The sequence below is a fragment of the Phyllostomus discolor genome, chromosome 3 (assembly GCF_004126475.2).
Source record: "Phyllostomus discolor isolate MPI-MPIP mPhyDis1 chromosome 3, mPhyDis1.pri.v3, whole genome shotgun sequence".
Taxonomy (NCBI): domain Eukaryota; kingdom Metazoa; phylum Chordata; class Mammalia; order Chiroptera; family Phyllostomidae; genus Phyllostomus; species Phyllostomus discolor.
The window spans coordinates 167633359-167654218 of record NC_040905.2 but is presented as its reverse complement, the minus strand read 5'-3'; the positions used below and the strand labels follow the sequence as shown (position 1 = coordinate 167654218).

General features: G+C 34.9%; 1 protein-coding gene across 1 annotated transcript in view; it reads right to left on the bottom strand.

The window, feature by feature from the left end:
- The window catches only part of SMC5 (structural maintenance of chromosomes 5), a 91131-nt gene that overhangs the window by 32594 nt on the left and 37677 nt on the right, over positions 1-20860 (bottom strand). Inside the window, 5 exon segments of the mRNA XM_028509163.2 lie at positions 132-245; positions 3342-3496; positions 5985-6240; positions 18969-19040; positions 19810-19971. Coding sequence (XP_028364964.1) covers positions 132-245; positions 3342-3496; positions 5985-6240; positions 18969-19040; positions 19810-19971 — 759 coding nt within the window.

Sequence of the window (20860 nt, the reverse complement as noted above, 5' to 3'; positions counted from 1 at the left end):
ATTAGCGAACTGAGTGCCTTACACAGAAGTTACTGCCGGTAAAATTAGGCATTATCACTTTTAGCTCTAGTTTGATTTTTAAACTTTACCAGAAGTGCCAAGTGTGTCAAAACATGTTAGTTTATACTTGCCTCTTTGAGGAAAACCTCCATATCTTCCTGACTCTCAAATACAAAGGCTCTCAAGTCATTTGGTGGAATATGGTTTTCAATATATTTGGCATTTTTATGATCTTTCATATTGATCTAAGCAAAACAAAGAAAAGTTGATTTTAATGAAACCCAAACTGATTATTAGAAAATAATTATATTTAACTTAGACTTATTGAATTAGATTAAATTTAATGATTGAGAAAAAGGAAGACAAAAAAAAAAAAGAACTTGGTATTGAAGGGTCAACATTATAAAACATCTATTTAATCTAATTTACCATCCAGAAACATCCAATAAATAGTAAAATGAAAGTTAAGACTTGGATAGTACCCGAGGCATAGTGGTTTTGATATTATCTAATAATCAAGTTCTTTTCTAGTCACTCATTGAAAACATTGAAACAGTATTCATTGTGATCTAAAAGCATAAACACTTCTCATCTATCTCCAAACTTGTAATATGTTTCTTAATCTTCAAGAGGAATTCATACTATACACGGCAAGAACTGATTGGTACAAAACTTTATGAAATGAATGGAAAAAATAGCTATGGATTAATTGTAACGATTAGTGCCTTCAGAAGAAACCCAAGGTTAGTACCACTAGAGCATAAAAACATAATGATTTATTTTAAAATAACTCATTAGGCATTTCCACATGCTGAGACTCAGTGGTATTGAAGATACAAAGATAGGGCAGGAAAAACTGTTTTAAGAAGAGTAAAATCTATTATTTATTACAAATGATGAATATAATACATTTCCACAACAGAGGCATATTAAAAAACACTAGAAAATTTTAAAGAGGAGTAGCTCCAGCAGATGGAAATCAGCTTTCTTAAACTATCACCTGGACAAAAACACTATAAACATTTTAGTGTCTATTGTTTCACACTTTGGTAGGGAGGGGGGTACCAAAGTAGTTTATTGGTACTTTACCAAATGAAAGAAAATATATGTGGGTATTTGCTACAACTTATAGAAAGGGTAAGCAATATGACAATAGGAAATTTTTTTTAAAATTTCATAGCTATGGATAAGCCATCTAGACTTAGCTCTCATTTTCATTCTCTCCCAGGGTGTACTTGTCAGAGATACTCTGTCATGTCCGAGTCTGGAGCCCCCATCTTGTGTAAGTTGGTTTCGTGGTCATTCAATTCTTTGATGGATCTCAGTTGCTAATTTAGGTACTAAGTCTCAAGAGAGTCACACAAGAAGGGGGTCATTCACTGGCCAGTTTATTAATTTTCAGCAGTGACTGATTCAGTTTTTCCCAAGTGTAATACATACACCACTGCATTCATGGTCTGGTTTCCTGATACTCTGAAAGAAGATTTGGCCACCTTGTTGGTTCTGCAGCTTTACCAGTTTCATAGCATGTTCCTTCTCATAAAATTGGTGAAGAAAATGTTTGGTAAAGTTCTCCAAAGCCACATCTTCACAGTCACAGTAGTAAGAGACAGGCAGACAGAGGAAATATATGCAGCACTCCAAGATGATCTGGTGGTTAATGGCAGCATCTTGTTTCACAATTTTTTAAAAATGAAATCTTTCTATACATTCTATCCTGTTACCTTTTTTATAATTCATGAATATGTCACAAATGTCCTCTTATATAAGTAAATAGAAATCTACAGCACCATTTTTGATGCCTGCATAGCACTCCAGTATAAGGATATCACATAATGCACATACTATACAGCATATTTGAAAACTTTCTATTTTTGACCCATCATTCTGCTATTACAAACACTTCTGTGATGGGTATAAGTATAAAAATATCTTGCACACTTCTCCAATTCTATACTGAAATTTTTAGAAGTAACTCATGGAAATAGACTGATAAATGACAAGTTATATGACTAAAATGTTGAGCTTATATGTTATTAATTTGCTTATGAGGGTGGTAGCATTTCAACTAAATCTTGAAGGGTTAAATAAGTGTGTATGGGAATACAGTTGGAAAGAGGTAGTAGGAAAAGTAAAGGGTTATTCCAGTAAGGATAAAAAAGGAGTATATATTTTTATCTCAAAAATTTAAAAAATTGACAATATATGCCAGGTAGTAATCTAACTTAATGATAAGGTACTATTAAAAAACCAAGCGACAAGAAAATAAAATCTAATAAAGTTCTAAAGTATTATTTTGAGATTGGCATTTTAATAAAAATTTGTTGACAAACCTGATTGTAACTTATTAAGAATTACAATTTTTTTCTTGCATTTTCCACTCCTTACCAAAGTAATTCGAACAATAATGCCTGGATTCAAAATAGATATTTCCTTCTTAATCTGTCCAAAATCGTTTAATAATACATATCTGATCAAGAAGAGAATACATTATGCATATTAATTTTGCTAATGTAATATAAAATTAAAAAACTATATGAAATGATTTTAGTGAAGTATAATAGAACCACAAGTTATAGAAAATAGAACTTTTCATGAATCCTGAAAGGATCTATGCTGCATTCTTTATGCAAGTATAAGAAATTATCTAGCAAAAACAATCCTAAAGTCATTTGTGGGAAAGTTTTAAGTTTATATTATATATGTGCACCTAATATATTACCACTAAAGAATGTGTTTTTTACTTTTGGGGGCCAAACTTACTATTTTAAATATTTTATACAGAAGTCTTCCTAATAAATCCAGGGCCACACTTCATTAAATGACTTACTAAATATACTTCACCCTATTCTTAGTGACCCATGATCATCAATAAGAGCTATTAAATGTTTATAAGGTTAATGAACTATTGGTTTCACTCTCAGAATCCTCATAATGCTGTTTTTGTAGCAAGAGATTTTCTTATCTACTTTCTGTTGGGTGCCTCATATCAACATATTCATTTATAGCAGTTTTCTGCCCCTTCAACTGTATTTAATTCATTGCCTGCTATAACCTAAGAATAGCAACTGCCAGAAGGTACAAGCTAACCAAACTAATTTTATACATGATTCTTAGTCAATAGGTGCCATTTTCATACTTCTTTCCAGAAAAAGTTCACAGGTATATTGATCAAGGTCCCTTTAAAAAGCTCATGTACGGATTCAGCAGTATACCAGTTGCTGTGAGTCTGACAATGGAAAACGAGGGGTGTAAATAAGACTAAGAACTCTTTAACAACAAAAATCTATGATGATTACAAAAATAAAATTAATGGATGCTACCAAGATAAAATTTCTTACCATGAGCATTATGGGCTCATAGACTCTTTGCTTAAATCTGTCTCTGTTATTTCTCAGCCATAAAACAGCATCATATGTGTCACGATACCTCTGTCTCAGCTTATCTTCCTTTTGATTCATAAGATTGTCAAATTGTACAATTTGATCATTCACACCTAAAATTGGAAAATGAAACAAAGTACTGTTTCTCTGAAAACTTTCATTAGTAAAATAATCTAATAATAATAATAAAAAAAATCTCAGACCCACAAGTTACAAACACTACTCAGCAAGTTCCCAATGGAGTGAGAAAAACCCACCCTCAATAAATCATTCTCAAATTTCCAAACTGGAATAAAGGATGATCTTTGAGCTACCAAAAACAAATAGGTCACATAGATGAGAATGAGAAAATACTAGATTCCAGAGATAATCACAATAGGCATTCAAAACCTGAGTAAAATTATTTTCAACTTAGAATTATACACATAACAAAATTGAGAAAAAATAATAATAAAGATATTTTCTGGGATGTCAAGACTCTATAATTAATTCCCAAATACCCCTTCTTAGGAGGTTACCTGAAGATGTACTCTAACAAAATAAGGGAGTAATGTAGGAAAAACAGAAGACATGGAATTCAGGAATAGCTTCATCCAACACAGAAAAGGGTCTGAGACAAATTCCAGATGACTGCTATGCAGGAGGCTGGAGAACAGTCAGTCTAGAAAGGACAAGTATGGAAGGCTCCAGAACTCAAGAGAATGCCTGGTAAGATGTTTTATTTTTTTATTTAAGTAAATGCTAAAACAAATGGTGCTTTTTAAGAAAAGTAATTTTCAACCTTTAAAAGCTATCAGTGAAAGACAATTAGATTATAACACACTACCTGGCTCTGCTGTGAACAAGTTTCATTGTAAAACCATGGATAATACTTATTATTTCTAGCTTTAAGAATTAACCCATATATAAAGCATATAAAACTTGATTATGGTTCTCAATAAAATGTTTTCAGCCTTAAGAATATAAAAACCAGAATACAGACTGGAGAATTTAGAGTATAAAAAGGGAGGGATGTGTCCTGGCCAGGGTGGCTCAGTTGGATGGAGCATTGTCCTATAAACCGAAAGGTTGTGGGCTTGATTCCCAATCAGGACACGCACCTAGGTTGTGGGTCTGGTCCTGGTCAGAGCACCTATGAGAGGCAACCTATCGATGTTTCTCTCCCTCTTTCCCCCTCCCTTCCTTTCTCTCCAAAATCAACAAGCAGGTCCTCTGGTGAGTATTAAAAAACAGGGGTGGGGTGGGGGGAGGGAATAAGGAGAGATAATAAGGGAAGGAGTACTGGTATTTTTAGCTTACAGTATACATTAAAAAAATAGTGACAAGAGTTAAGTGACAAATGATAAAAAGATATATTAGTCACAATAAATCAATATTAATACATTTTACTGGCTAATAACTAATATGAATATAATAATCTCATTTGAGAAATTACAATAATAGGGAGGGGAGTTATGAGCTGAAATCACATATAAAGTAACAAAACAGCAAAAGATGATGTCTAAAATTGACATGGCAAACTATGGTAAAATAAGAATATGCGCCCTGGCTGGTGTAGCTCAGTGGATTGAGCGTGGGCTGTGAACCAAAGTGTCGCAGGTTCGATTCCCAGCCAGGGTACACGCCTGGGCTGCAGGCCATAACCCCCAGCAACCACACATTGATGTTTCTCTCTATCTCCCTCCCTTCCCTCTCTAAAAATAAATAAATAAAATCTTAAAAAGAGTCTAAGATTAAAAAAAAAAGAATATGCTGAAAATATATGAAGCTCAATTAGAAAAAAACTGACGAAATAGTTAAAAGTGCATATACTTAAGAGGGGGTCTGGAGGTTAAAAGGGGTAGGGTTACCCTTCTGTTCTAGTTTTTCTTTTTTTAAGCCATACACATCTCATATTTGATAAACATATAAAAATGGGTCTTTTAAAAAATTGATGTTAGTCACATATACTGAGCAGTTCGAATATGACATCTCCTCTATTTGGATAATGTTATAGATCTCCCCACATGGTATACAGCACAGGTGGCAAACACAAGGCCTGCAGGCTGAATCTGGCCCAGCACCTTGTTTCTACCCAGCGGCAGTGCCAAACTCTCGCTTAGCTATTAAGGAGAAGTTACATTTATACAGTCCTAAAATTACATTTGGCGCTTTGAAGGCAACTACGAGGCTGATGTGGCCCCCGGTGAAAATGAATCAGACACCCTTGGTCTAAAGGAAAGAAAAGCAAAGATGTAACTGGACAGGCTTCAAGGAACAAGTAAATAGAAAGTTTATAAAGGCTAGAATAAAGAGTTTAAATTTGATCTGAAAAATAATAGCAAGTGACTTTCTAAGAAAATGAAGCAAAGTATTTTTAGACTGACTGAATTAAAAAAATTGACATGATCTGACTGAAGACAATGACCAGCTATTGGCAAATCATGATACATGCTAGATATAGGTAATTAAGGCACTAAGTTGGAAGAACTAAGCTGAGCTTCCTGAAAAGGGAGACTTAAATATTTAAAGATATGATATCAGGAGATGAAGAAAGCCCATCACTAGAGATGGACCTCCATGTTATAAACATCTCTTCATCTGAAGTTTAATAAAACTTACTCTTTTTCTCCTTCTCTAGAGTTTCCCTCTCTTTGTGCTTATCAATTATCTCGCTTTCACACACTGCCTTTTCATCTTGAACCCGTCTCAGATCAATTATAATGGCATCAATCTGGGGTTGAAGATTCACACAGTTTTCTGTGGTCCTCAGTTCATTTTGCAAATCTTCTATCATTTTGCGGGTATTACTTATTCTCCTCTGTCGGTCGTGCTCTTCATTCTGTTTTACGATTAAAGCCTGCTGAAGTTCCTCAATCTAATAAAACAAAAGACAGTTAGTACTGGAGATTGTTTTTCTCCTGATTTATAGGGCTTTTATAGTAATGTAATTTTTAAATGCATACAATCTAAGAACATAGGTGTTTTCCTTACTAAAAGGTATCCTGCTAGAATTAACTGTTATTCTTACCAGGTTACTTGTATCTCTATTTTATTTATTAACTAATATATCCCAAGTCCCTAGAGCAGTGTTTAACATATAGTTAACACTCACTGAATATTTGCCGAAAACAAAACATTTATAAAGCCAATCAGATTTCTAAACATTTATAGGAAGTAAATGCATGCTTCATAGCCTGACACAATTAGGTCACGTGGTATATGAAAGTTTCAATCAAGTAGTAATAATAGAAATGACGATTTTATCCTATTAATTTTAAGCTAAAATAACTATTTTCTTTAAAAAAACACACACTATCTCCTATTAACACTTCAAATTAATATTATGTGATTCTTAAACATTGACCTGTATGTTTAGATTTGTTAATTTATATTCAGGGTAAATTATGTTTTAAAAAACCCTTATCATGTAAGATGTCAGTGAAATTTTTGTCAAAACCAGACACAGTCTACCTAAGACAGAGTTCAGATTTTAAGACACACACAAATATACACTAATACAACCACTTTATTAAAAATTTGAATTTTGTATAAAAAATCTAGTATCTTTAATACCTTTAAACATTTACATTTTAATACCTATTTATAGAACATACGTATTTCACTAAATGGCATCACTAAGATGCCATTGTTCTTCGATTGTATACGGAGAACAATTTCTCATTATTGCATATGTCCTTGCAAAATATAATTTTAATACCTGCATAATGTCCTGTTATACAGATGTGCCACATTTACCCATTTTCTATTGTTAGAAATTTGGGTTGGTATTCATTTCTTATTCCTAAAAATTTAGCTCTAAAAGTGTCAAGATAATGAACAAAGAAATATATGCCAAAATCTCCTCTTCTGTACCAAACACACAAGAGAAAAAATATTTGAAAAAATTAAGTTACATATCTGAAAATTAACAATGTTCAACATGCCCACCTAAAAGAAGCAAGCAGACAAGAAGCTACCGAGTTAAGTCAGAAAGTCCATGCCATTCAGGAGAATAAATAGGCATGTCACAGAAAAGAGGAAAAGAATTAAGAATCACCAAACAAATAAAGAAGTCCAGGTCCATGAAAAACAAGAAATTTAAAATATAATCTTGTCCTCTAGCAAAATAGAGACATCCTAGGTACCAAAAAACCATTCAAGAAACTACCATGACTAATCCCATCAGACCTATGTTTAGCTCTGGCACAGTAAGTCCAAGCCTCCTAGATAACCAATCCTCTCGAGGACACCATTCCCATACTGCTATCTTCCCTTTCTATGAATGATCTCTCTTCTTACACTAACTGAAATTTGGCTATTCCTGAGATGCTTCTCCCTAGAGCCTTCTGAAGTAGGGACCTTTTCCTGCCATAATCCTTCAGAGGTGAGGAGAGTGTCCTGATTAATCTCCACTGTACTACTTCCTCCATTAACTGAGCCCCACTTCAATTCCTTTTAAGAACATGTGATCAGACATTACCACCATTATCTTTGTTGCCAGGTTAACTACTGCCTCAAAATTCTTCCTCACACACATCACTCATTGATGACTTTAGCACTCAACTGACTTAATATCTTCCTCTCCATCATTCTGCCTGTTATCATGAGCCTTCAACATACTTAGAGAATATTCAATCTAACTTGTCGGCCTCTGTGTTCCTTGACTTTTTCAACTTCACCCATCTTTTCCTAAAACCCTCTTCCCTCACCCTCCTGCTCTTACAGTAGTATTCTAGCTCAGGTAAATCCCCCCAAATTATACCACTTCTGAAAAGTCGACTTCCAAAATCGCACTCTTTGATCACCATTTCCTTTCCTTCCATTTTACTTATTGTAGTATTCCTATTCCAACTATCCTTTGACCCCACAGAGTCCTGTAATCCATTGACCCTAGTACCTTCTAAACATCCATCATCTCCTTTATTTCCTTCCTTAACCTGTTGAAGTTCCATGACCCACCCATAACCACTCCCTTGCAAAGTCCTCTTAACCTCTTAACTAATCCAATGTCACACTAGCCAAGAGAAAACCTAGTTCTTTTTAAACCTAACTATATACCTTCTATATATTTGTATTTAAGCAGCTGCATTAATTGGAGAAACACTCAAAATAAGGCCGCACTTTAAATTTATGGCCATAAAGATTAAATAAGCATTTCAAACAACGTACTGCATTTCTTTAACAAATGTAATTTGTTACATTCTGAGATGAGTTCACCTCGTTCCCTCCTTCCTCAGCCCTTTAGTGCTACAGACCCTCTTACTCACTCAGCTAATGTTCCTGTCTTACTCTCACTAACAGCATAGTAAAAATCAGAATACTCTGATCAAAGTGCTTTCCCTGTCTTCAAATCTATCACCCTTACCTCCAGTGGTACTCCCTCTGCTTTATCATGTACGGGGAGTTCTTGAAGCTGCCTATATCTAATCCTCCAAGGCTACTCCAAGCAGTGCTTCTTAAATTATTTATGGTGAAGAACCATTTATAAAAAAATTTCAAACCATCACAAGCCAACTTTTATTAATTACAACTACAATAAATTACTAACAAACATTTTGGGAAACAGTTTGGCAATTGCTTCAAAAATTAAATGTACACCTATGATAGTCTACTTCTAGATTATCCAAGAGAAGCAAAAACATATGCCCATAGATAAATGTATATGAAATATTCATGGAAGCTGTATTAGTAACATCCTCAAACCAAAAACAAACTAAGTTCCCACTAACAGCAAATTGTGATCTTAAGAAAAATTAGAAGAAAAACATTAAACTGAACAAAAATAAAAATACAACATATCAGAATTTGTGGAACATTCTAAAACAGCAATGAGAGAAATTTATAGCATTAAGAGCATACACAAGGAAAGATGAAACCTCAAATCAATAATCTGCACTTCTATCCCATGAACCTAAAAAACCCCAAAATATACCTACATCAAGCAGAGACAAAGAAATACTAAAGATATGAACACACATCAATAAAACTGAAAAGGGAAATACAATTAAAAAGGCTGGTTCTTTGAAAAAACAAGGGGATCTCTGCAGCCAACATATCCCTCCTGATTTTTATCTCCCACATGTGGATGTGGGACCAGACTGTTCTGTGTCTCCCCTCGTATCAGTCTCCATGTGGCTTATTCTTTAATTCCCTAGTTGTAGGACTTCCGTTCAGCCAGAATTCAGGTGGTTCTGAATAATGGTTTTTCTGTATTTTAGTTGTGATTTTGATATGGCTGTGGGAGGAGGTGAGTACCTTGTTTATCTACAGCGCTATCTTGACCAGAAGCCCCAAGGAAGCCTTGAAAGCCAGCAGCACACAAAATCATAGTGAAGTCAGCAGCCTAGCAGCCACTGGGGAGGTCAGGACAGGGTTACAGCTCATGCTCAGAGAACTGTCATTATCTGATTTGTCTGGCAGTTCCATGGAAAATCCTTACACTTAAGACTTGTTTTTATTTGACCTGACTCCACAGCTTGCATACTGCCCAACAACTTTTTCCTAAAAGCATTTGTTGAAAACATTAAGTGATAATTGTTTAATACCATAGTTGCCTGATTCCTAAGAGTTGTGGCAAATAATAAGCTAGCCAAAATATTTAAAAAGAAAATGCTAGAGCATGTGATGCCCACAGGAAGCTTTGGAAGCGACTGGGAATCTAGAAGGCCACTGTATGAGTAGAACTGTGTGCATGCCCAGGGCTGTGTGTATGTTTCCAGAAAGACCTAAGGAACCCTTAGCTTTGTAGAAACAACTATCATTTTGGGGCTCTGTGCAAATAGAAAGTGAAGGCCAATACAGAGTCGTCAACTTGAACTGAAAATTAAGCAAAGTTTGCAACAATTATGGGGGCATTTACTAAAAAACAAAAAAATCTGAATCTTGGTGAAAAGCAAAAATCCTGCCTGACTGACTGCTAAATGTAACCCTACATGTACCTGGGGTTTCTCAAAGACTAGGTCACATACTGCTTCTCAACATTTAAGGAAATATTTGTCCAATCATTAGTTGACTGCTAAGCTAACTGAGCAGACAGTTTAGTAGTCATATATGACAAAGAATACAGACCTAAAAAATAGCAGTGACATCATTATCAACAAACAACAGCTCAAGGGGAGAGGAGGATGTCCCAACAGACTTACAAAATAAAGACTTTATCTAAAGAACTAAAGTAAGAGAACAATGTCTCATCGAATAGAAAATATCAGTGGAGATAGAACTTATTTTAAAAAAAGAGCCATCCAGAAATTCTGGAGAAAAGTGCAGTATCTGGAATGAAAGATTTACTAGTGGGGCTCAACAGCAGATGTGAACAGGCAAAACAAAGTATAAGATAGGTCAACTGAGATTATGTAGTCTGAAGAACAGGGGGAAAAAAAGAATGAAAAAGAAATAGAATGTAGGAGAGAATCAAGTATAGCAAACCATGCCTAACAGTCTCAGAAGGAGAAAAGAGAACGAGACAAAAAGAATATTTGAAACAATGACCAAAAGAACTCCTCAACTTTGATGAAAAACATTAATCTGCACATCCAATAAGCTCAATTAATTCCAAGCAGGAAAACTCACATCTAGAAACATACTAGTTAACCTCTGAAAGACAAAAACAGAGAATTTTGAAAGGAAGAGAAAAAATTACTCATCAAATATGAGATCCTCAATGATTAATAGCCGACTCATAATCAGAAACCATAAAGACCAAAAGGCAGTGGGATATTATATTCAAAGTGCTGAAAATCAAGAATTTATATCCAGCAAAACCATCTTTATAATATCCGCAGATAAACAAAACCTGAGAGAATTTGTCACTAGCAGACCTACACTACAGGAAATACTAAAGGAGGTCTTTGAGGCCAAAATGAAAGGACACTAGACAGTAACTTGAATCTATACAAAGAAATAAATACTACCAGTATAGGTAACTTACACACAGGTAAACAAAAAAGGTATTTGTTGTTTGCAAATCTTTTTTTCTCCTATGTGATTTACAAAAGGCAACTACAGTGGTATAATAAAAATATACAAGGTCTGTCCAGAAGGTGTTCAGCCATATAATTAGAAAAACAGAGACATTTATTGAAGAAGATGCACAGGACAAGGACACCTCAGGCCCCTTCACTATAGGCACATTGGGACCTCACACAGTTCTCCCAGTCATCACCAGCTGCCCTATCATGTTTTTCCTGAGTCTCATCCACAGTATGAAATTTCTCCCTTTTCAAAGGTGATTTTATTTTGGGTAAAGCCAGAAGCTGCAGGGTGCTGAAACTGGGCTGCAGAGTGCTGAGTCACTTGGGTAATCTGATGTTTCATCAGAAAACTCTGCACGAGACATGATGCATGAGCAGGAGCATTGTCGTGATGAAGCTGTCAATCACCAGCTGCCCATAACCGCAGCCTTCTGAATCGTCTGAATAGTTTCTGTGGAGGAATGTTTAAGCTTAACGCATAATTTAATTCAGAGTCGTTGCTCTACTCACTCAGTCATTTTGAATGTGATGGTCATACAGTACACATGCTCACTCTACGGCGTCTACCACCCACACCAAGTACAGCGAAGTCCTCATTGCTCACACATGCACCCTCCATTCCACTCTCCTTGGCTGCCAGGTTACATCCATGTCAAGCAAACTGTTCTCATTATATTAACTATGGTTGGACTTTTTCTGGACAGAACTCGTATATATTTGGTCTCTGTCCCTGGTTCCTCGCTCAGAGTTATTAAAACAGTTAGAATTTCCTGAGTGAAAGAACTGGCTTTTGTTATTCATAACAAACCTCTTTCAATGATACTGGATTTATACTAATAAGATGACTCTAGAAAGAGCATCTAGATAGCTTCAGGATGGAGACTGGTTGCCAGAATGATTAAAGGGGTTAGAATTTTCAACCCCACCATGACCTCAAAAAGGGGAAAGGGGTAAAAGACCAATATCCAATAATTTAAACAATCATTTCTATGTAATTAAACTTCAGTTAAAATTCTTGAACAACAAGGTTACAGAGTTGCTAGGTTGGCACACATGTTGACAGGCTGGGAAGGTGGTATACCAGAGGAAACAGAAGCTCTGCACCACTCTACCCACCCCCATACCTTGCATTATGTATCTCTTCCATTTAGCCATTTCTGACTTGTATCCTTTACAGTCAACTTGTAATTGTTATGTATAGTATTTTCCTGAGCTTGTGAGTACTTCTGGCAAATATTGACCCTGAAGGGGTGTGGGTGTTGTGGAAACCCCTGAATTTGCAGCCAAATCAGACAGAAGTGCAGGTATCCTGGTGTCTTCAGTCTGGGGTCTGAAGCAGGGGCTATCTTATAGAACTGAGCCCTTAACCTGTAGAGTCTGTTCCAATCCCAGGTAGTTAGTATTAGAACTGAACTGAATTATAGGACATGCTCATTTGGTATCAGAAAATCAGATAACGTTGTTACAAAACAAAACTGTATAAAGAAATAAGAAGATGGAGGCATAGGTAGAAATGCTTTACTTCCTCGCACAACCAAAATAAGGATAACAACCAATTTAAAAACAATAAACGACCAGAAGTGCCAGAAAATCATACTGCATGAAATTCCAACAACCAAGCAGTTAAAGAAACATTCACCCAGACCGGTAGGAGGGGCAGAGACTGCAGGCGGGCAGCCAAGCAGAGGACACGCGACAAAGTGGCAGACCTCGTGGGAGAGGTGAGGCTGGCTGAATGGGAAACTAAAGACTCAAAGCTAGCTGTGAAATACAGCGGGGGTTGCCATGCAGGAGAAACTCCCAGTCTCACAGGAGAGTTCGCTGGAAAGTGGGGCTAGAGTGGAGCAAGTGAGAGGCATTTTTCCCTCTCCAATCCCTCCCCCACAGACAACACCATAACGCAGCAAAGAGGGTAGCCTCGTCCTGGTGAATACTTAGGGTTCCACCCCTTTACAACATACAGGTACACCAAGACAAGGATATACGGCCTGAATGAAAGAACAAATCAAAACTCCAGAAAAAGAGCTAAGTAAGGAGATAAATAACCTATCTGATGCAGATTCAAAACACTGGTAATCAGGATGCTCACAGAACTAATTGAGCTTGGTTGCAAAAGGAAGGAATATATGAAGGCTACCCAAAGTGAAATAAAGGAAAATATTCAGGAAACCTACAGTGAAGGGAAGGAAACCAGGACTCAAATCAACGATTTAGAGCTGAAGGAAGAAGTAAACATCCAAATGCAACAGAATGAAGAATCAAGAATTCAAAAACATAAGGACAGGCTTAGGAACCTATGGGACAACACCCAATGCTCCAACATCGGAATCATATGGATGGAGAGGAACAAGAGCAAGAAATTGAAAACTTATTTGAACAAATAATGAAGAAAAATTCCCCCAGTCTGGCAAAGGAAACAGACTTCCAGGAAGCTCAGAGAATCCCAAAGAAGTTGGACCTAAGGAGTAACACACCAAGGCACATTATCATCAAGTTACCTAAGATTAAAGATAAAGAGGACCTTAAAAGTAACAAGAGGAAGAGACGGCTTTGTACAAAGGAGTGCCCATAAGACTGTCAGCTGATTTCTCAAAAGAAACCTTATAAGCAAGAAGTGGCTGGAAAGAAGTATTTGAAGTCATGAAAAGCAAGGACCTACATCCAAGATTACTCTCTCTAGCAAACCTATCACTTACAATGGAAGAGTAGATAAGGTGCTTCCTAGATACGGTCAAGTTAAAGGAGTTCACCATCACCAAGCCCTTATTATATGAAAAGTTAAAAGGACTTATCTAAGAAATAGAACAAAAACTATTGACAGAAAAGTGACAACAAACTCACAACTATCAACAACTGAACCTAAAAAACAAAAACTAAGCAAACAACTAGAACAGGAACAGAACCAGAAAAATGGAGATCACATGGAAGGTTTTCAGTGGAGAGGGGGAGAGGAAGAATGGGGAGGAGAAGGTACAGGGAATAAGAAGCATAATTAGAAGGCATAAAATAGACAGGAGAAGTTAAGAACGGTATAGGAAACAGAGAAGCCAAAGAACTCATGTAAAACCTGTGGACATGAACTAAGGCAGAAGGGTAATGCTCGAGGGTGGGTGGGTGAGGGGGAGTGTAGGACTGAGCAAGGGAAAAAGGGGATAAAAAACTGAGAAAACTATAATAGCATAATCAGTAAAATATACTTAATAATTATAAAACTGTTGATAGGCTATAATTTATATGAAAATAACAACACAAAGGAAGAAGGGAATGAAACTACATAAAGTTTTGTATGCTACTAAAATTATGTTGTTATTAATAGGAACCAGATTACTATAAATTAAGATTATTATTTATTTCAAAGGCAGCCCCTAAGAAAATAGCTGAAAGCATACACAGTAAAAGAAATAAGGGAATTAAAATGGTAGAACAGAAAATATTTAATATAAAAGGTGGCAATAATGGAGGAATAGCTGAAAACAAATTAGCAAAATGGCACATGTAAATCCTACCTTGTAATTACAACTAATGTAATTAGTAATACACTACCTTGTCATGTAAAAGTATTAAACATTCCAATTAAAAAACTGAGATAGGTAAAATGGATAAAAATCTATGACCCAACTATATACTGTTTATAAGAACACACTTAAGACTGGAAGACACAAAGAGGTTTCAAGAAAAAGATGGAACTTTACATAGTCAAATGGAACTCTTTCCCTCTCCTAGCAATCCTCATTTCAGTAAAATACGCCACTATCCATCAATTGTGAAGTCAAAATGTTAAATGTGATCCTCGATTCTACCACAATTCAATCATAAAATGTACTTCTGAGCAACTTTTGTTGGTTAAATTTTCTTGAAACCACCATCATCTCTTGCCTATGAAAGTCTCCTAAATGAACTCCCCACTTTTATTTTTGTCCCATGTGGTCCATTCTCCAGAATGCAGTCCAGAGTTCTTTAAAAATAAATAAATACAATACTGTTTCTCTCTGCTTTAGAGCTTTCAAAGCTTTCTCATGGTTTCTTACTCCATTTAGAATCTATTTTAATTTCCTTTCTTTTTTTCTTCCAGGGTCATCTAATACAGCCTTTGCCTACCTTTATATCTGCTACTTCTCAGGAATAGTATTGGACCAAAGAGGATACTGAAGCAGAAATGTCCAAGTGTTGAGAAAAAATTATTATTCTGAATGTAATATCCAGACATGTTAAATTCCAGAGCGACTGCAAAAAGCTTTTTTCTGACATACAAGGACTCAGAATATTCATCATCCAAAGAGCCTCACTGTATAACACCTGTGGGAAACACATAGCCAGGGAAAACTGCAAAAATCCCTACCTCTCCAAAAGACAGAGCCAGCAGAAGTGTGATATAAAAAGTAACATGATCCAATAAAACAATAAGGTATATTACTAGATCTAAGTAAAAACATAATAAAAATAGTATTTTAAATAACTGACAAGTAAAATTTCTGATGATAGTCACATGGAATGGAAGAAGAAATAAAAACTAGTTAAGATTTTTATCCTAAGTAGAAAAAATACTAATCTTTTAAAGCAAAATGTGTTATTTAAGCTTTAAGAGTAATCAGTACACTAGGTTTAGAATATATAACTTTAGAAAAAACAGATTAAGAAAATCTTGATCAGTAATAACAAAGTAAAAGGGGCACAGGAGGAATCAAACAAAAAGCAAAGAAAGTAGAAAACATCAGTAAATGTGAATTGGTTAAACTTGTTTACTCTAAGAAGTGTCCTACACCAAACAGAAAAAATTTGAAAACAAACCGAGTATATATTATTTACAGTGAATAAAACAAAACACGATACAGAAAGAACAAAACAATAAAGCTTTAAAACTCTAGGAAGCAAAAACTAATACAATCTTATGAAAAAATAGACAAACCACATTCACAGATATTGACACTTTAAAAATGAATAAATGAGATACATAAAAAGATAAAAATGAAGGACATTCATATAAATATAATTATAGTAAGCCTGTTCTAACACATATATCTTCACACCTAAAGACAGACTACACATTCTTTTCAAATATACATAACCAAATATACAAAACCAATTATAAAATTCCAAAGGTCTCAAAATATTCTAAAATAAAGTCATAAAGGCCACATTTATTAACTATAAAGCAATATAACCAGAGCTCTACATAAAAAGGGCTTAAAATTCCATATCCATAAGATTAAAATAAAAACTCCTATATAACCTTAAATAAATGAAAACATTAAAATAAAAAAATGATAAAATCCACCCTGGCAGGGTGGCTTGGTTGGTTGGAGCATCATCCTATGCACTGAAGGTTTGTGGGTTCGATCCCTGGTCAGCACACATACCTAGATTGAGGGTTCGATCCCCAGTCTGGGAATGTACGGCATGTTTCTCACATCGATGTTTCTCTCTCACATCGATGTCTCTCTCTCTCTCTCTCCCCCTTTCTCTCTCTCTAAAATCAACAAACATATCCTCAGGTGAGGACTTAAAAAATTATAAAACTGTAAAACATAAAAAATTAATACCCTAAAATATATTTATTAAATTAAGGAAAACTCTGTAGAGCAAAGGAAATCATCAAACAAAATAAAAAGACAACCTAAGAGAAAATACTTGCAAATCATATATATATGGAGTTAATATCCAAAACATGTAAAAATGTCATATAACTCATTACAAAAAAAAATCTGATTAGAAATGGGTAGAAGATCTGAATATAGATGTTGTTACAAAAAATACATACAGATACATAAAAAGATGCTTAACCATCACTAATTACAAAAGAAATGCAACTTAAAACCACAAAGATGTATTACTTCACACCTGTTAGAATGGCTACTATCAATAGCCTGTGGCAAGGTTGTGGATAAAAGGAAACTCTTGTTCACTGTTGGTGGGAATGTAAATAGGTGCAACCACTACAGAAAATAGTTTGGAGGTTCCTCAAAAAATTAAAAATAGAACTAGCATATGATCTAGCAATTCCACTTTTGGGTATTTATCCAAAGAAAACAAAAACTACTTCAGTTAAAATATATATGCACTCCCATGTTCAATGCACCATTTTTTACAACAGCCAAGATATGGAAACAATCTAAGTGTTCCTCAATGGACGAATGAAAAAAGAAAATGTGATATATACACAATGGAATATTATGCAGTCATAAAAAAGAAGTAAATCCTGTCACTTGCAACAAATGGAAGAAACAGGAGGCTCTGCTAGGTGAAATGAGCTCATAGATAGAGAGAACAGATTGGTGGCTGCCAGAGGTGGGGGTTAAGTGGTTGTGTGAAATGCATGACAGGTGTCAGAAGATAAAAACATCTGGTTTAAAAATTTTGTAACTATGTACAATGATGTATATTAACTAGACTTACTGTGGTGATCATTTCACAACACGTACAAATAACAAATCATTATGCTCTATAACTAAAAAACTAATGTAATGCTATTTAAAAAAAAAGTGAGTGAAAGAGAAAGGGACAATAAAAGAGCTGACTAAAATTTTACCCTTTGCAACAGTATGGACAGACCTGGAGAATATTATGCTAAGCCAAGGGAAAGACAAGTACCATATGATTTCACTCATATGTGGAATCTAATGAACAAACTGAATACTCGTAGATGGACAGCAGGATGACAGCTAAGGTGAGGAGAGAGTAGCGGGTGGAGGGACTGAGCAAAAAGGAAAAAGGACTCATGGACATGGACAACAGTATGGTGACTGGGGGGGGGGGCGGGGGGGTATAAGGGGACTAAATGGTAATGGAGAAAAATACAATAAAAATTATTAAAAAAGAAAAAAAAGAGCTAACTCCTCTAAAAAAAATCCCAGAGACTCTTAGAACTAAGAAATGTCAGGTATAAAAGACATCACATAGAAGAGATTACTCCAGCTCTACCTCCTACTCAATGTCCCCGCACCCAACCCATACACAGACCTTGAGCAATAACACTGGCAGCCAAGCTTCTGTCAGGAAAATCTGAGGTTTATTCTTTAGAGAAATAAATGAAAGAGGCCTGAAACTTGAAGATAAAGGCAAAGAAAAAGGAGTGAGGCTGAAAACTGGAGATTAACATAATGCTTCAACTACCAGGAATGGTCCCCAAGTTATATAGAGATATCTAACGCTAAGACAGATAATTCAAAATTCAGTTCCTGAATGGTCCTGTAAAATAGAACTCCACAAATATTTGGGCATCTGTCAGCTTAAAAATCCACTTTAATCACCCTAAAACAATTTTGCTGTCAAGTCCTACTCATGAAAACCAATTTGTAATCAGCTTTTTAATGCTCTACACTCTTGACATAACTGAATAAATTCCTTATAATTTAATTTCTGCTATTAAGGTCACTAAATCTAATTTTATCATTACCCAAATTAAAAAAAAACAACAAAAAAAAAACTATGGCCACATAGCTGCAAAGATCATAATGCAAATCCATGAGTAGTTTTGAGCAATTTTTCCTAATTATCCTCTATGCAACTGTTATAAGAAATAGAGAATAATAAAGATCTTAGATAATTCCCAAATGAGAGACTGTCCCCAAATCCAGACCTGAACATAAATGTTAGGGCAAATAAGCATAATAAAAATGTCAACATAAAATCTTACGTGTTTATCTTTCTTTTCTATAACATCTTGTTTTTGTTTGCATTTTTGAGATGTCTCCTTAATATCTGTTGCCTGTGAGATTGAATCAGAAAGGGGGAAATTAGTTAAGAACTTAAGCAAGTAAATTATGTGCTCCACCCATCCAAACATTAAGTTGTTATGCAAGTTAACCCCCAATGTTTTTGTTTCTTTCAAACCAAATACATAATTATCACCAAAAATACATTACTTGCAAATCTATGTAAGGTTATTCCTATTGATGTTGAAAATAACTGCAATATGCAGACATATTTTTTAAATCTCTTCATACTTATTTTCTCACATTCTTTCACTTGATCCTAAAAACAATCCCACAGGACTGCAGGGTCCACAGTTTAAGCCATCTTCAAAAATAACCTTTGGCTCCAAAATCTCCCTAAAGAATGAAGGTCATGATCATCAAAATTTTAGTTATATTTTCAAAATTTAGACAATATTCCAAATGTCATTATACTATTTATTCTAAGAAAATCAAAGTTTTCTGTATCATCCTCCTCCAAAAGGGCACATATTTAGAAAGACAATATAATAAATCCACAAAAGGAATTCACTGTTTCTAGAAATACTACTCTGAATCCTCTTATAATTAAAACAAGCAAATTTCATTTTTCTATATGAAAGGTACTTTTCATTTCTATAAAGCAGCAACCTTCAGTGGTGATGATTAGAACCCTGAAAGCTCTGTGGTGGTAAATTTTTAGTCAAAGAATTTAAGTAACCAAAGCAACAAGGAAACCTACAAAGTATTTTTGTATGTGCTAAAATAAAATAGAGGAAGTCCAAAATTGAGCCAGAAAAGTACCTTTGCTTTGATTCGAGCCTCCAAAGTGTGACGCTGCTTTTCAATTTCGTCAATTCGATGTGTAATAGGAATCTGCCCATCTTTAAGTTTTCTGACTTCATCCTTCACTCGGTCACGAGCTAGCTTTACTTCTTCATATTCCTGACGAACATTTTCATATTCCTTGCAATTATTAAAAAAATAGAAGTTAATGCACTACTAGTTTAAACTAACACATATTCTAAAATCAAGATAGAGGCAGAAACTAAATCTATGAAAAGACGGTTTTGACGTCCATTTGGAAGGTTTATTAATATAAACACTTGCCCTCTGAAACAACTCCAGAAACGGCGAATACAGACATAATGATTTACTAAGAGTCTTGATGCACACTGAGCATTTATCTCCATCAGTATTCTGGATTCTCTGATATCCATCTTTTCCTATTTCTGAGACGTATAACCTAATGGCTACTAAAAGGAGGTTCTCCTCTAGTCTTTCAAGGAAGATGAGATACAGGAATGTATAAAGCAAAAGAAACTCAGTTATGAAAAATAAAAATGAAAAAAGTAGAAGACAAAGGAAAGTAAGTAAAAAAACAGAAAGAAGCATGCAGGTAAAAATGATGCTTGTCATGTTACAAGAATTAATAAAAATAAGTGGAACACTAACAGCAGTAAAGAGTGAATGAGACGAAGTTAAAAAGAGAAAAGAAAAGCATCAGAGTAAAGCACAAAAGAGTAAAATGAAAAGTGACTTCTTAACCTTAGAAAGTAAAAAATAGAAAAACCAAAGACTTCGTAAAATAAAATAGATGCAAAAAAAAAATAATGGGTACAGAAAAATGTAATGAAAACAAGCTGAAGAAAGGAAAAAGTTTAGTAATGGCATTATGAGACAGAGAATGATGAAGTAGAAGCAGGGGTGGGAAGTGGGAGGGACACAAAGAGAGGTATGTATTTTTCCAATCTAGTAACAAATGTATTTCCATCCTAACCTTGGAACAAGCATTATAAAACTTTCTCATTCTGTTTTACCCACTGTAAAGGAATGCACTGTGGGAACTTAATTT